The sequence below is a fragment of the Salmo salar genome, chromosome ssa09 (assembly GCF_905237065.1).
Source record: "Salmo salar chromosome ssa09, Ssal_v3.1, whole genome shotgun sequence".
In the NCBI taxonomy this organism is placed as follows: domain Eukaryota; kingdom Metazoa; phylum Chordata; class Actinopteri; order Salmoniformes; family Salmonidae; genus Salmo; species Salmo salar.
In genome coordinates, this window is record NC_059450.1 from 132,287,874 (window position 1) to 132,303,951 (window position 16,078).

The 16,078-nt window shown below is 40.8% G+C and overlaps 2 protein-coding genes across 10 annotated transcripts in view; one reads left to right on the top strand and one right to left on the bottom strand.

Annotated features, from left to right (window-relative positions):
- Nucleotides 1-232: 232 nt before the first annotated feature.
- On the bottom strand, nt 233-3,382 carry nkapd1 (NKAP domain containing 1). Its single transcript, XM_014214908.2, has 6 exons — nt 3,284-3,382; nt 2,776-2,858; nt 2,597-2,691; nt 1,780-1,932; nt 1,608-1,661; nt 233-1,480 (listed from the first exon to the last, which is right to left on the bottom strand). The coding sequence occupies exons 2-6, from the start codon at nt 2,842-2,844 to the stop codon at nt 1,102-1,104; spliced, it is 750 nt and encodes a 249-aa protein (XP_014070383.1). The 5' UTR covers nt 2,845-2,858; nt 3,284-3,382; the 3' UTR covers nt 233-1,101.
- Nucleotides 3,383-5,649: 2,267 nt separating this feature from the next.
- Nucleotides 5,650-16,078, top strand: part of LOC106613030 (dixin-A) — a 35,139-nt gene continuing 24,710 nt past the window's right edge. For 2 of the 9 annotated variants that reach the window (XR_006771173.1, XR_001330411.2), the window contains exon 1: nt 5,650-6,264. Coding sequence is in view for 6 of the 9 variants with exons in the window: in XM_014214901.2 (XP_014070376.1) it covers nt 6,242-6,264 (23 nt within the window). In the remaining 3 variants the exon portion in view is untranslated. The remainder of the gene's footprint in view (nt 6,265-16,078) is intronic. The other 7 variants (XM_014214901.2, XM_014214900.2, XR_006771174.1 and 4 more) reach the window with 6 other exon arrangements.

Sequence of the window (16,078 nt, forward strand, 5' to 3'; positions counted from 1 at the left end):
GTTGAATGAAACTCAAACCTGGTTTAGACAATAGCACCTTTTTCAGCAGGTCTCTTATTAAATGAGTTTATATAGAAATGTAGAAATTCTCATTCAGTGTTAATGTATTCCTTTTTCTTGCACATTGCATCTACAGTGAGTACTATAGAAACTGAACACTAGAGGGAAACCGTACACCATTAATACAATGCTCTATTGTAAATGGTACACATGAAGGATTCAACCAAAGGGCCATATGGAAGCAATATTTAATGTAGAATTGGATGCATGAAGAGTAAAATACATGCTCATGTTCATGGAATAGAACGGCTATAGGCCTACTGAGAATAGTGAATGATAGTCATGTAGATATCCTGTATTCAAAACAATACATGAGATGTATGTGATATGTCTAAATGTGTGATGTGATAACCAGAGTACATTTTTACAAACAAATATGCATTTTATTTTCAATGTTGTCCTGACATTCCATAAAATCCTGACTACCATAAATTACAAAAGTTTAAAAAAATAAATACTGAATAAAAAAAGCAGAAGACATTGTCATAATTGGTCGTGAAATCTGCATAAAATGACAATTTTCCATTAATATAACAGCTAAAGTAAAGCCTGGACACTAACTATGAGACCTGGCTCTACAGTCAGTTTGTCATGAGGTGGCTTTTCTGAGTCCATATTTGTGCAGTGTCAGCTCACTATCTGAGCACTGCAGCTGGAGCAGAACCAGTAACAGAAGAGGTGAGGTATTACTGTGAAGAATGCCCAAGGGGAGAACACAGGTTTGTGCTCAGCAGTACACAGAAAGAAGTACAACACAAAAGAGTATTGCAGAGGAAAGGTGTAAAGCGAAGAACAATATGCTTTCCCCTGCCAGTCGGTCTGTTCAAAAGCTGTATTTGTACTTTGGCCAATTCCTCAGTTGTCTTGTCATTGGATAAATCACAAACATATCTAGCTATAGTGATGGCCGTGTTCACAAGAAATCTAGTGGGAAACATTGGACTCAAGTGGAAATGGGGTGTAACTGTGAAAGCTTTGAGATAGACAACTGAAAGGAAGCAGTATGAAGTTACAGGTTACTGGCTGCCAATGGAAAAAGGCTCAATCCACAGAACTGTCCTCTGATTTGTCCTCTCCTGCTTTCCAGTTTTTCCTCTTCTTGTGTGACTCTGGTCCTGAGTCTCTGTGGGAGTCCATCTGTCGTTTCCTCCTTTTCCCTCTCTCCTCTGAGCTGCTCTCCTCCTCTCTCTCACTCTTTTTCCTCTTATGTTTGCTCTTGCTGCTTTTCCTCTTCTGTTTGACACTGTCGCTGCTGGACTCACCGTCTGACTCACCTGTCCTCTTTTCCTCTTTCTTCTTCTTCTTCTTCTTCTTCTTCTTGGAGGACTTCTTCAGATGTTTTGATTTGGCTGTTTTAAGTCTGGACTTAGTCTTTTTCTTTCTGCAATGCCCATTCTGATCATCGCCACGGTCTCTTTCCCTGAAAAGACAAATCAGGCATTATAACAATGCAACATTTCTTGTATCGAAGCAAATAGTGAGATCTTTACTACAGCTACTACTGTTATGAGACATGGTATTTCATGTTAATGCAGTTCATGTCATACCAGTCACTTTTAAACTCCTCTGGGTATAGCTCCTTAAAACCGCTGTGTCCCCATCTGTAGAGGAAACATGCACAATACCAACGAGATCCACCTTTCATAGCATGTCGTCGTTTGTCAACTCAAACTCACGAGGATATATTACTACAGCGTTGTAGATAGAAAAGGTACGCACCTGTCTGGATCATTGGCTTCGAAGTCATAGAGTTTCTTGGTCCAGTAGCGTGCCTCCCTCTCGTCCTGGCCAGAGCTGTGTTCTCTTCTCCGCAGCCGGTCTCCCAGTCTATCTACAGACCCATCCTCCACACGATCACAGTGCATGTGACTCCTGAGTAATAGTGAACTCTAATTCTGATGTCTATCAACCTGTTCCATATAACACACTTCTAAATTATTGTAAGGCTGCATCCTGATTCTCCACCCTACTCTCAAAATGTGCACTTGAACACTTCCCGTCATGGATCAAACAATGGTGGAAACTGCCTCCAACCAATATTTACACAAATACAATGCTTTGCAATCCAGAACTGAAAGGGTGCAAATGCACACTTTGGGAAAAGGGTGGTGAATCAGGATGCAGCCTAAAATAGCTAGCTATCACCTGCTGATGTATCAGGCTAACACTAACGCTATGTACCGTCTGAGACTATGTCATTTTTGGAAAGGCTCCTCTCCGGAACTCTGCAAGCCAGAATGCTGAATAAAATTACATTTGAACTTATTCTACCGGTTGTCTGGGTGGTTGGTCCTTATGCAGCTAAAATCTGAGACAATAACCTATATCCACAGGTAAGTATTATTAAACCAACTTGTCAAAGCGATAGTAACGTAAGTGCGTTCAGACTTCTATCACCTTATATTAGCCGAGTTCGTGCACGTGTTTACATTCTCCAAATAAGTCTTAGACGGTACATAGTGTTAGCTTGCCATCACCGGCTGATGTATCGTCTACCTAAGGCTCTACTACTTCAATGCTGGAACAGTTAGCGGACCTGGATGGATTTGAAGATGGTGGCATCAGTCTGTGGCTGGTGGACGGACCCTTCTCCATCCCCCTCAACTTCCACATTTCTGACTCCTCTTGGATCTGAAACAGACAACATCTATCATCAGGAGAGTACACAGCAGAGTGCAAAGCCACACACACAGTTTAGTTAACTCCCCCACTCACCTTGTTGTGGGCATCTGTGTGACGAATAACATTTCGCAGCAACACCTTGCCCATCGGCACCCTGGACATGATGACACCTTCAACTAGAGAACAAGTATAAGGTACTGTACACACAACACTGAATTACATTGGCAGCAACATGCTGGGATCACACTGCAAACGGGTCAGGACAGGTGCATTGGAGAAGTTGTGGATGCTAGCCAGGTGCTTTTAGCAAGGCGGGTGTATTTGTATACACCAGCGCTGCATTCAATTGTATTGGGTTGCACAAAAACAGTCCGTGACAAGTCAGCTAGCTAGCTAAACGTGTTGCTAACCAGCTGCCTACAACTGTAAGTGTGTATTTTTGCGTACTTCCTACTATCGCAACAACCTAGCTACAACTGGCTAGCGTTAACTAACGGGTACTTTTATCAACAAGAGCTTTGCTAGATGAGAAATAAACTCAAGATATGAATCTTATATCGCTAATTCTAAACTTGATTAAATATTTATTAACCAGAATTACCGTTCGATCTTTAACGTTTACGATTAAAACCACACAAACAGCTGACTTCCCTGTCTGTGGCGTGTAGCAGATGAACCACATGCGTAATATCCTGCTGCATAATCCCGCCTATGTGGGGCTTGTTACGTCACAGGACAATTTGGACGCTGATTGGCCATGTGTCTGTCAATCATTGGTATCGAAGTAAAAAATTGGTTGAGGGCCCCAAGAGGTGGTTGGATGTGGTGATTGAAAAACTGCACAAATTCACTCTGTGAGTCAGTTGTTCTTCATTGGTAATTCTAGTCAAATGGCTCTAAAAGGCCAAGCTACTTGGCATCTCACTAGCCACAATCCACTCAGACCTAGGTCTATAGGGCTGATGTCATCTGAAGAAAATGCAATGATTACCTGTAGTAGGTTATGTAGCCTATTATGATTGACTGTATTTCTAACAATAACATAGTTCCTAATGAGCACAGATGGTTTGACACACAACGACACAGAAGGCCCATCAGTAACTTTTCAGTGTAGGCGCTAAGCAGTATTGAGAGAATGTCCTCAGTCTTTTGCATTGTGAACTGTTGTACTACCGTTGTATATAGAAGTGTGCTACACTTTTCATACTGTTATGTACACAATATAAAACAGATAGCAATGAGCTGTGTTTGAGAAACTGTTTATTGTTAACTGATGCTTAGGGTGGTAGCAAGGTATGGGTTTTAGAACAACAGCAGACAGTTTTGTCAAGGGATGCGCCTCTTCCCCCCCAGAAGGTTAAAAAGATTTAGCATGGGCCCTCAGATCCTCAAAAAGTTCTATAACTGCACCATTGAGAGCATCTTGACTGGCTGCATCACCGCTTGGTATGGCAACTGTAAGGTACCCGACCGTAGGCACTGCAGACTTTGATTAATACGGCCCAGTACATCACTGGGGCCGAGCTCCCTGTGATTCAGGACCTCTATACCAGGCAGTGTCAGAGGAAGACCCAAAAAAGTGTCATAGGCTCCAGCCACCTCAGCCATAGACTGTTCTCTCTGCTATCGTATGGCAAGCAGTACCAGTGCACCAAGCCTGGAACCAACAGGACCCTGAACAGCTTTCACCCCCAAGCCATAAGACTGCTTAAACAGACTGCTAAATAGCTAATCAAATGGCTACACACACACACACACACACACACACACACACACACACACACACACACACACACACACACACACACACACACACACACACACACACACACACACACACACACACACACCACCAGACACACATAATATGCGCACCTTATGACTACTGTTGCCACAAACACACACACACTCACACACTTTCACACTCACCACATACGCTTCTGCTACTGTCTATTGTCTATCCTGTTCCCTAGTAACTTTATCCCTACATATATGTACATAGCTACCTCAATTACCTTGTACCCCTGCACATAGATTCGGTACTGGTACTCCCTGTATATAACCATGTTATTTTTCATTATTGACTGTGTATTTATTCCTCTTGTCAATATTTACATTTTGTATTACATTTTTTATCTTTATCTTTAACTCTGCATTGTTGGAAAATGATGCATAAGTAAGCATTTCACTGTTAGTCTACACCTGTTGTTTACAAGGCATGTAGAAAATACTATATGTTACTTAGTTTTAGTTAGAAGAACAACTCAATCCCTTTCCGCTGTAATCTGCCTGCTGCTGCTGCTAGGGCCCAAAAGAGTAAATACGTATCATTAGCATTCCATGACACACAAAGCCTTTTGTCTTCATTGCCTCCCTAAGTCAAACCAATATGATCCCAGTTTCCCACAGTTTTGGTCAGGCTGATAATACTGTACTGTGCAAGTGTCCTATCTGTCTCCAATCCAAAAATCCAAACATAAAAGAAATGTCTTTAAACTCAGGTTGTAAGTATTTGATCTAATAGAAAACATATGCCTATTTATTCAAATCATAGAGTTGATGTGACATGCTATCATTATAGCTTTAAAATACTATTATTATCAATGCTTAAGCATTATATGGCCCAGTGTCCTCGATCTGGTTGTTCAAGTTATTGACTGAGATAATATATCATTACTGACACATGCTTCAACTTGTTTGACGTGGCTCCATACAAACCTGTGATTTTGTGTCAGCCAAAAATGGCTCAGTTGGAAACCACATACCACACAGTGTTAGCCTAGAATATACTGTAGCTTAGCAGACCAATGTAAAGGAGATATGCCCCATTTCAGCTAGCAGGACATACAGGGCCCCCTTCTCCTCTAGTGAGAGGGGAAGAGTGTGGGAGGGGGAGGTAAGAAAGAGAGAGTGGGAGGGGGAGGGTAAACACTCAGACAGAGCTATGTCTGACAGCCCTGCTGCTCACTGAAAGAACAAGGGACAGGGAAAAAAGCCTGTGCGGCTGAACGAGAGAAAGACTGTGAGGAGGGAGGGAGGGAGATATAGGCTGAGGGAGAGAGAAAGCAAGAGAGAAAATATATGGAGGAGGAGAGCTGCAGGAATTCTCCTCTAGAAGGAACACAAACATTGTGTTTGTGAATGGGAGCTGGTGAGCTCAGCCACAGGGGGAGTGTGTTCTGAAAAACTAGGCAGCCGCTGGTGAGCCTGAACACCAATCCTCTCCCTTCTGCCACGGGCTGGGGGGATTGAGCCAGGATTTCCATTGGGTTCTTCCAGGGAGTGATTTGGAGAAGAGTCCAGGCTGTTGGTTAGGATTTATAGCTGTATGTAGGGAATATGCTGGAGAGGGTTTGAACATGCTGTTAGCTGTTATTGCAGATTGAACACAGTAGTGTGTGCGACGTGGAGGCTCAGTCTGCTGGTTTAGTATTGGCAGTGCTGCTCCCACCCCTGCTGCTGGGTCTGTTTTGGGGGCTATGTTTCTGACTGACCTGGGCAGCATTACCCACATGCAGGGCAGAGGCTGAATGGGAGGTTAAGAGTGCAACTAACCAGCATGGGAGCCAAACAGATGAAATGGTAAGAGTTGGATTTGACAAAGTATTTGCAATATCGCTTTATTTACATAACACTGTCTCTCTCCCTCTCATTGTTACAATCAGTGGTTCTAGAAATGCAGTGTTTGTTCATTGTCTTTACATGTTGTTACCTTAACGGTGACGGGAGTGGTTATGACACCTCGATACAGTGCAAGCACTATGTCATTTAGAAGAAGATGTCATTTCTTTGTCTAATCAATATTATTTTATGTTCATACAATATAGATTTCTATTACACGTGTTGGAGAAACTAATCATAGTGTGATAGCTTGGAGAAATTGAGGAGTTCACATCATTTTAGGGCTGGGCTCTCGGCTTTTGTCTGAATGTAGGTGTGGGTGTGTGTTTCTCGGGTATGGGTACTGTGCGTCCGTGTAGGTGTTTGTCTGGAAGTCTATGTGAGCTGGATGTGTGACATTGCCTAGCAACAGCTAACTACAGTGTTTGGCATTGCTGTGATTTCCATTTGCAGATCGGCTCACATCTCAGATTTACTTTGATCAGACTGATTACCATCACACTGTATATGAGCATGTCCAATCTCATATTGTGTTTTAGTGTTATATAGTATTTAGTTCCAGAGATTAGGATAATTTCTGTTTAATATTTGCCCACCATAGTGGAGGTTTTTTTCTAACCCAAAAAATTGACAGTAAACGAACAAATTACATTATACTGTAAAACTAGGCCACAGGTCTTGAATGTATGCATGTGATCCTCTTTCAGAGATAACATTGAAAAGATAAAGCAATTCAGTTAAATTGAAGACAGATTTCAGGTAAAAACATGTATTATTTCAAGAGGATTTACTATATTTTATACAGTTGAAGTCAGAAGTTTACATACACCTTAGCCAAATACATTTAAACTCAGATTTTCACAAGTCCTGACATTTAATCCTAGTAAAAATTCCCTGTTTTAGGTCAGTTAAGATCACCACTTTATTTTAAGAATGTGAAAAGTCAGAATAATAGTAGAGAGAATGATTTATTTCAGCTTTTATTTCTATCATCACATTCCCAGTGGGTCAGAAGTTTGCATACACTCAATTAGTATTTGGTAGCATTGCCTTTAAATTGTTTAACTTGGGTCAAACTTTTCGGGTAGCCTTCCACAAGCTTCCCACAATAAGTTGGGTGAAGTTTGGCCCATTCCTCTTGACAGAGCTGGTGTAACCGAGTCAGGTTTGTAGGCCTCCTTGCTCGCACACACTTTTTCAGTTCTACCCACAAATTTTCTATGGGACTGTGGTCAGGGCTTTGTGATGGCCACTCCAATACCTTGAATTTGTTGTCCTTAAGCCATTTTGCCACAAATTTGGAAGTGTGCTTGGGGTCATTGTCCATTTGGATGACCCATAGCTTTAACTTCCTGACTGATGTCTTGTGATGTTGCTTCAATATATCCACATCATTTTCCTGCCTCATGATGCCATCTATTTTGTGAAGTGCACCAGGCCCTCCTGCAGCAAAGCACCCCCACAACATGATGCTCCCACCCCCGTGCTTCACGGTTGGGATGGTGTTCTTCGGCTTGCAAGCCTCCCCCTTTTTCCTCCAAACATAACAATGGTCATTATGGCCAAACAGTTCTATTTTTGTTTCATCAGACCAGAGGACATTTCTCCAAAAAATATGATATTTTTCCCCATGTGCAGTTGCAAATCGTAGTCTGGCTTTTTTATGGTGGTTTTGGAGCAGTGGCTTCTTCCTTGCTGAGCGGTATGACGGCTGCATGGTCCTATGGTGTTTTATACTTGCGTACTATTGTTTGTACGGATGAACGTGGTACCTCCAGGTGTTTGGAAATTGCTCCCAAGGATGAACCAGCCTTGTAGAGGTCTACAATTATTTTCTGAGGTCTTGGCTGATTTCTTTTGATTTTCCCATGATGCCAAGCAAAGAGGCACTGAGTTTGAAGGTAGGCCTTGAAATACATCCGCAGGTGCACCTCCAATTGACTCAAATGATGTCAATTAGCCTATCAGAAGCTTCTAAAGCCATGACATCATTTTCTGGAATTTTCCAAGCTGTTTAAAGGCACAGTCAACTTAGTGTGTGTAAACTTCTGACCCACTGGAATTGTGATACAGTGAATTATAAGGGAAATAATCTGTCTGTAAACAATTGTTGGAAAAATGACTTGTGTCATGCACAAAGTAGATGTCCTAACCGACTTGTCAAAACTATAGTTTGTTAACAAGACATTTGTGGAGTGGTTGAAAAATGAGTTTTAATGACTCCAACCTAAGTGTATGTAAACTTCCGACTTCAACTGTATAAAGGGATTACAAAAGACATGCAAAAACCAGATATGCTGAAGTGAAGCTCATCTCTTGCTAATCTCAGTGGCTAATTTTGGTATTTCTACTGTATGTTGTTGTTTCAGTTGGCACAACAGATAAACAGGGTACATCTTTTAAGGGAAATCCACAGAAATTACCACATGTAACTATAACAAACTGCACCCAGGGCAAAGGAAGGGCGGTGCCACGATAAGAGTGATTTATACAGAACATTGGTTGGCATGTACTTCATACGCCTTTGCCTGCAGTTCTTTTTCCAAGATGATTTGAAATGAGTTTTAGTGGATTACTTAATCACTTCAGTAGAATCAGATAAGATGTTGACCAGACCACTGTGAGCTGCTGTCCCTGTTTCTCAGCAGCTCAGTAGAATCATCAAAGTAGGCCCCTTATCTTTTTAAGGTATAGGGGGCAGTATTTTCAATTTCGGATGAAAAGCATGCCCGGAGTCAAATATTTGCATATTATTAGTAGATTTGGATAGAAAACACTCTGAAGTTTCTAAAACAGTTTGAATGATGTCTGTGAGTATAACAGAACTCATATGGCAGGCAAAAACCTGAGAAAAATCCAACCAGGAAGTGGGAAATCTGATGCTTGTAGTCTTTTCAAGTCATTGCCTATCTAACACATAGTGACTTAGGGTTCATTTTGCACTTCCTAAGGCTTCCACTAGATGTCAACAGTCTTTATAACCTTGTTTCAGGCTTTTGCAGTGAACAGAGAACGAACAAGAAGGCCGGGAAGTTGGTGACTCAGAAAATGACATGAGTTCATTGGCGCGTGTTCACGTGATGAGGTAGCTGTGTTCCATAACGTTTTTCAAGACATTGGAATCGTCCGGTTGGAATATTATTGAAGTTTTATGTTAAAAAGGCCCCAAAGATTGATGCTATACAACATTTGACATGTTTCTATGAACATAAATATAACTTTTTTTTACTTTTCGTCGTGACGTCTTCGGCACGCTTCCTACATTTGGAGTAGTTTACTGAACGCGCAAACAACAAGGAGGTATTTGGACATAAATTATGGACTTTGTCGAACAAAACAACATTTATTGTGGACCTGGGATTCCTGGAAGTGCCTTCTGATGAAGATCATCAAAGGTAAGTGAATATTTACAATGCTATTTATGATTTTAGATGACTCCAAAATGGCGGGTATCTGTATTGTATGATGTATTTTTCTGAGCGCCGTACTCAGATTATTGCAAAGTGTGTTTTCCCAGTGAAGCTTTTTTGAAATCTGTCACAGCGGTTGCATTAAGGAGATGTTTATCTATAATTCTTTGAATAACAGTTGAATATTTTATCAACGTTTATGATGAGTATTTTTGTAAATTGTTGTGCTGATTCACTGGCAGTTTTGGAGGCAAAATATTTTCTGAACATACGCGCCAATGTAAAATGAGGTTTTTGGATATAAATATGAACTTTATCGAACAAAACATACATGTATTGTGTAACATTGAGTCCTAGGAGTGTCATCTGATGAAGATCGTCAAAGGTTAGTGCTTCATTTTAGCTGTATTTATGGTTTTTGTGACCCCTCTCCTGCTTGGAAAATGGCTGTGTGGTTTTTCTTGTGTTGGCACTGTCCTAACATAATCTAACTTTATGCTTTCGCCATAAAGCCTTTTGAAATTGGACAATGTGGTTGGATTAAGGAGAGGTGTATCTTTAAAATGGTGTAAAATAGTTGTATGTTTGAGAAATTTGAATTATGACATTTTGTTGTTTTGAATTTGCCGCCCTGATATTTCACTGGCTGTGTCCCGCAGGTGGGACTAGAAGTTATGACAGAAAATGTCCCAAGCTTCCTGAGTATGATTGTACAGTGCATTCGGAAAGTTTTCAGACCCCTTCACTTTTCCCAAAAATGTTATATTACAGCCTTATTCTAAAATGGATTAAATAAAACATTTTCCTCATCAATCTACACACAATATCCCATAATGACAAAGCGAAAACAGGGTTTTAGAAAAGTTAGCAAGAAAATAAAACAAATAAAAACAGAAATACCTTATTCACATAAGTCTTTGCTATGAGACTCAAAATTGAGCTCAGGTGCATCCCGTTTCCATTAATCATCCTTGAGATGATTCTACAACTTGATTGGAGTCCGCCTGTTGTTAATTCAATGGATTGGACATGATTTGGAAAGGCACACACCTGTCTATATAAGGTCCCACAGTTGACAGTGCATGTCAGAGCAAAAACCATGCCATAAAGTCGAAGGAATTGTCCGTAGAGCTCCGAGACAGGATTGTGTCGAGGCACAGATCTGGGGAAGGGTACCAAATGTCTGCTGCATTGAAGGTCCCCAAGAACACAGTGGCCTCCATCATTCTTAAATGGAAGAAGTTTGGAACCACCAAGACTCTTCCTAGAGCTGGCCTCCCTGCCAAACGGATCAATTGGGGGAGAAGGGCCTTGGTCAGGGAGGTGAACAAGAACCCGATGGTCACTCCTAAAGAGGTCCACAGTTCCTCTGTGGGGATGGGAGAACCTCCCAGAAGGACAACCATCTCTGCAACACTCCACCAATCAGGCCTCTATGGTAAAGTGGCCAGACGGAAGCAACTCCTCAGTAAAAGGCACAACAGCCCGCTTGGAGTTTGCTAACAAAAGCACCTAAAGGACTCTCAGAACATGAGAAACAAGATTCTATGCTTTGATGAAACCAAGATTGAACTCTTTGGCTGAATGCCAAGCGTCACGTCTGGAGGAAACCAGGTACCGCTTATCACCTGGCCAATACCTAGATGTTACCATTCGGCCATCAGATTTGCCAACAATGCTCCTCATAGGACACATCACAGCACTCTATACTCCTCTGTAAACTGGTCATCTCTGTATACCCATCGCAAGACCCACTGATTGATGCTTATTTATAAAACCCTCTTAGGCCTTACTCCCCCCTATCTGAGATACCTACTGCAGCCCCCATCCTCCTCATACAACACCCGTTCTGCCAGTCACATTCTGTTAAAGGTCCCCAAAGCACTGGTTCGCCCTGGGTCGCTTCTCTTTCAGTTCGCTGCAGCTAGCGACTGGAACGAGCCCCAACAAACACTCAAATTGGACAGTTTTATATCCGTCTCTTCATTCAAAGACTCAATCATGGACACTCTTACTGACAGTTGTGGCTGCTTCGCGTGATGTATTGTTGTCTCTACATTCTTGCCCTTTGTGCTGTTGTCTGTGCCCAATAATGTTTGTACCATGTTTGTGCTGCTACCATGTTGGGCTGCTGCCATGTTGTGTTGCTACCATGTTGTTGTCATGTTGTGGTGCTACCATGCTGTGTTGCATGTGTTGCTGCCATGCAATGTTGTTGTCTTAGGTCTCTCTTTATGTAGTTTTGTGGTATCTCTCTTGTTGTGATGTGTGTTTTGTCCTATATTTGTATTTTATTTTTTCTTCTTAATTCCAGCCCAGTCCCTCAGGATGCCTTTTGCCTTTTGCTAGGCCGTCATTTGGAATAAGAATTTGCTCTTAACTGACTTGCCTAGATAAATAAAGGTTAAATAAATAAAATAAAATAAATACCATCCCTACGGTGAAGCATGGTGGTGGCAGCATCATGCTGTGGGGATGTTTTTCAGCAGCAGGGACTGGGAGACTAGTCAGGATTGAGGGAAAGATTAACGGAGCAAAGTACAGAGAGATCCTCGATGAAAACTTGCTCCAGAGCTCTCAGGACCTTAGACTGGAACAAAGGTTCACCTTCCAACAGGACAACGACCCTAAGCACACAGCCAAGACAACTCAGGAGTGGCTTCGGAACAAGTCTCTGAATGTCCTTGAGTGGCCCAGCCAGAGCCCGGACTTGAACCTGATCGAACATCTCTGGAGAGACCTGAAAATAGCTGTGCAGCGACTCTCCCCATCCAACCTGACAGAGCTTGAGAGGATCTGCAAAAAATACAGGTGTACCAAGCTTGTAGCGTCATACCCAAGAAGACTCGAGGCTGTAATTGCTGCCAAAGGTGCTTCAACAAAGTACTGAGTAAAGGGTCTGAATACTTATGTAAATGTGTCTAAAAACCTGTTTTTACTTTGTCATTATGGGGTATTGTGTGTAGATTGATGAGGGAAAAAAACCTATTGAATCAATTTTAGAATAAGGCTGTAAAGTAACAAAATGTGGAAAAAGTCAAGGGGTCTGAATACTTTCCCGAATGCACTGTATATAACCTAATTCTCACAATTATATTGTCATCATACTGTATCTACTATACATCCCTACCAACTCAATTACATATCAATCTAAGCAAGCATTATATGGTACCTGCCTCCACATACAGTATTAATCATTTACAGCTGAGGCACAGTAAGAGAGCACATACAGACCCTCCTGTGGCCCAATTAACCCCCATTAATCTCCCTCTGTTCACAGTGTTAGTGAATGGATAAATGGTAGATAAACGTCAATTCCATGGTAACAGAGTGATGCTGAGACTCAGATTTTTCACTTTAAAATGCATGTAAAATAAAAACCAGTGATTGCAAAGTTAAACAAACCATATAACTATATGCACAAGGACTACTTTTAACAATTTCCACTGAAAATCACTGTGTTACTACAGGATCACTCTGTTACCATAGAATTGACATTTATCTACCCTTTATCCAGTCACTAACACTAACAAACAAAGTTGTACTGTTTGTTTAATTTGACAATCTTTTTTTTTAACTACATTTTTAAGAGAAAAGTCTAATTCTCAGCATTTCTCTTTTATCATGGAATTGCCTTAAAGTAAAAACAATGTGTAGTATGGATTCCTTCCCTATAGCAACCCCAACTCAATCTAATTACATGGTATTGCAAAAGGGACAGATCAAGCCAGGGCAGTTATACAGTTGCAGTCTTGCAATGATTTTTTTTAAATGCAAAAAGACAGATGCCATCATAACACTACATTAAACCAGACATTAATCTCACACACAGGCTGTAATGTGAGTCTAATTACTCATGTCAACATTCGTCTTCACACCAAGTAACATATGGTTACATAAATGCAATCCATCATCATCCACCAATCTTGCAGAAAGGTTCAAACATAGTCTCTCTCCCCTTTTCAACATGTTATGCCCAAGGGTCATATGTTGAATAGTGGCAGAGATAGGCAAAAATTACAAAATACAATTACAAAATACAATTACAAAATACCATAAAGACCAATGTATTAAAATAAAATACATAATACTTTTGCAAAGCATTGATTTAAAATACAAGTATTGTATCTTGTATTTTCAAAATACAAAATACATTTGCAAGTACCCCCTTAACCTCAACAACATTTTCAGTAACGGTAAAAAAGTGTTTTACTTGCTATCACTGTGCTAATGTGCTTGTTTACCTCTTTCTACATTAGTTGAATGCACTGACTGTAAGTTGCTATAGAAGCTAAATGACCAAGATGCTAAAAGGAAGGGTAAAAATGAATACTTGCAAAGCATGTTAGGTATTATTATTAACCCCCGAATGAGACCATAATATTTGAATAAAAATGTGAATAGCTGTAGAGATGGGCAAAGATACATCAAAATGTATCTTGTCATAAAATACCCCCAACAATTTATAAAAATAAAATATGAAATACATAAAAGTCTATCAAAATACAAAAAAGACATTTCAAGTAAGCAAAAAACAAAATAAATCATGCTCTCTAAAGTATCTTGTTATAAAATAGATCGGACTGTAGTTCAGGCCAGTGAAATACAAATGACAAAATATGCAAAAACGTAATTGAAATACATATTTCAAATACATTAAACAGAAATACTGCCCTGAGTAGTGGTGTAGTTTATCCATTGTCTGGCAAATGACTTAATAACACAGACAGAAGCATGGTTGTTTTCCCACAGATACTAAGAAACGGATAATGGAATCCCCCATCTGAGAGCCATATCCAATACCTGGGGTCATAGTACACATGGCTGGACCCCATTTCTAAAAAACACAGAAGAGGGGACATGACAAGAGGCCTAGACTTCATCATAACATACAGACTCAGTACCTAACAGACTCAGTACCTAACAAACCCAGTACATAACAGACCTAGTACCTAACAGACTGACTATATAACAGACCCAGTACCTAACAGACTCAGTACCTAACAGACTCAGTACCTAACAGACTCAGTATATAACAGACCCAGTACCTAACATACCCAGTACATAACAGACCCAGTACCTAACAGACTGATTATATAACAGACCCAGTACCTAACAGACCCAGTACCTAACAGACTCAGTACCTAACAGACTCAGTATATAACAGACCCAGTACCTAACATACCCAGTACATAACAGACCCAGTACCTAACAGACTGACTATATAACAGACCCAGTACCTAACAGACTCAGTACCTAACAGACCCAGTACCTAACAGGCTGACTATATAAGAGACCCAGTTCCTAACAGACCCAGTTCCTAACAGACTCAGTACCTAACAGACTCAGTACCTAACAGACCCAGTACCTAACACTGCTATAAGACTCAGTACATAACAGACCCAGTACCTAACAGACTGACTATATAACAGACCCAGTACCTAACAGACTCAGTACCTAACAGACCCAGTACCTAACAGGCTGACTATATAAGAGACCCAGTTCCTAACAGACTCAGTTCCTAACAGACTCAGTACCTAACAGACTCAGTACCTAACAGACCCAGTACCTAACAGACTGACTATATAACAGACTCAGTACCTAACAGACCCAGTACCTAACAGACTCAGTACCTAACAGACTGACTATATAACAGACTCAGTACGGAACAGACTCAGTACCTAACAGACTCAGTACCTAACAGACTGACTATATAACAGACTCAGTACGGAACAGACTCAGTACCTAACGGACTCAGTACCTAACAGACTGACTATATAACAGACTCAGTACCTAACAGACCCAGTACCTAACAGACTGACTATATGTCACGAGAATTTTCAATCCCAATGATAATAACTAACAATCAATTAAGCTTTGACCAATACCCAAGGTTTGTAAGACCCTGGGTTTAATAATAATTAGACAAAGACTCAGCTTATGCAAAAGGTTCGTACAGTTTATTCACGAGAACGTTCTAAAGTCCATTATACAGAAATGCCATTTTATAACTCACTCCCTACTTACGCACATACCTCCACACAAACAGTAGATAGCCTACGCACATACATACACACGAACAGTAGGTAGGATGTATCCTTCTCCATAGTTCTCACCACTGTTTATCACTACCAAGTTGGCAGTTCCATCCCCCCGAGATTAGAGGGACCTTGAAAGGACTCCCTGTCCTATCGTAAGTTTCTCCGAGTTCTAGCCAGGTCAGGTCATACACAGTTTAATTGTTCTCGGTATCTTCTAAGTCACACACACACACACACACACACACACACACACACACACACACATTTCTCTCCCTCACATGTCACTACCGAACCTTATTGGACTTACATTTAGTACTTTAATTA

Coding starts and splice junctions, on each gene's coding strand:
- nkapd1 (XM_014214908.2), bottom strand. CDS start 2,844: ATGTCCAGGGTGCCGATGGGCAAGGTGTTGCTGCGAAATGTTATTCGT. Junction 1,662..1,779: donor GAAGCCAATGATCCAGACAG/GTGCGTACCTTT, acceptor TTTCCTCTACAG/ATGGGGACACAGCGGTTTTA. Junction 1,481..1,607: donor GAGGAGTTTAAAAGTGACTG/GTATGACATGAA, acceptor TTGTCTTTTCAG/GGAAAGAGACCGTGGCGATG.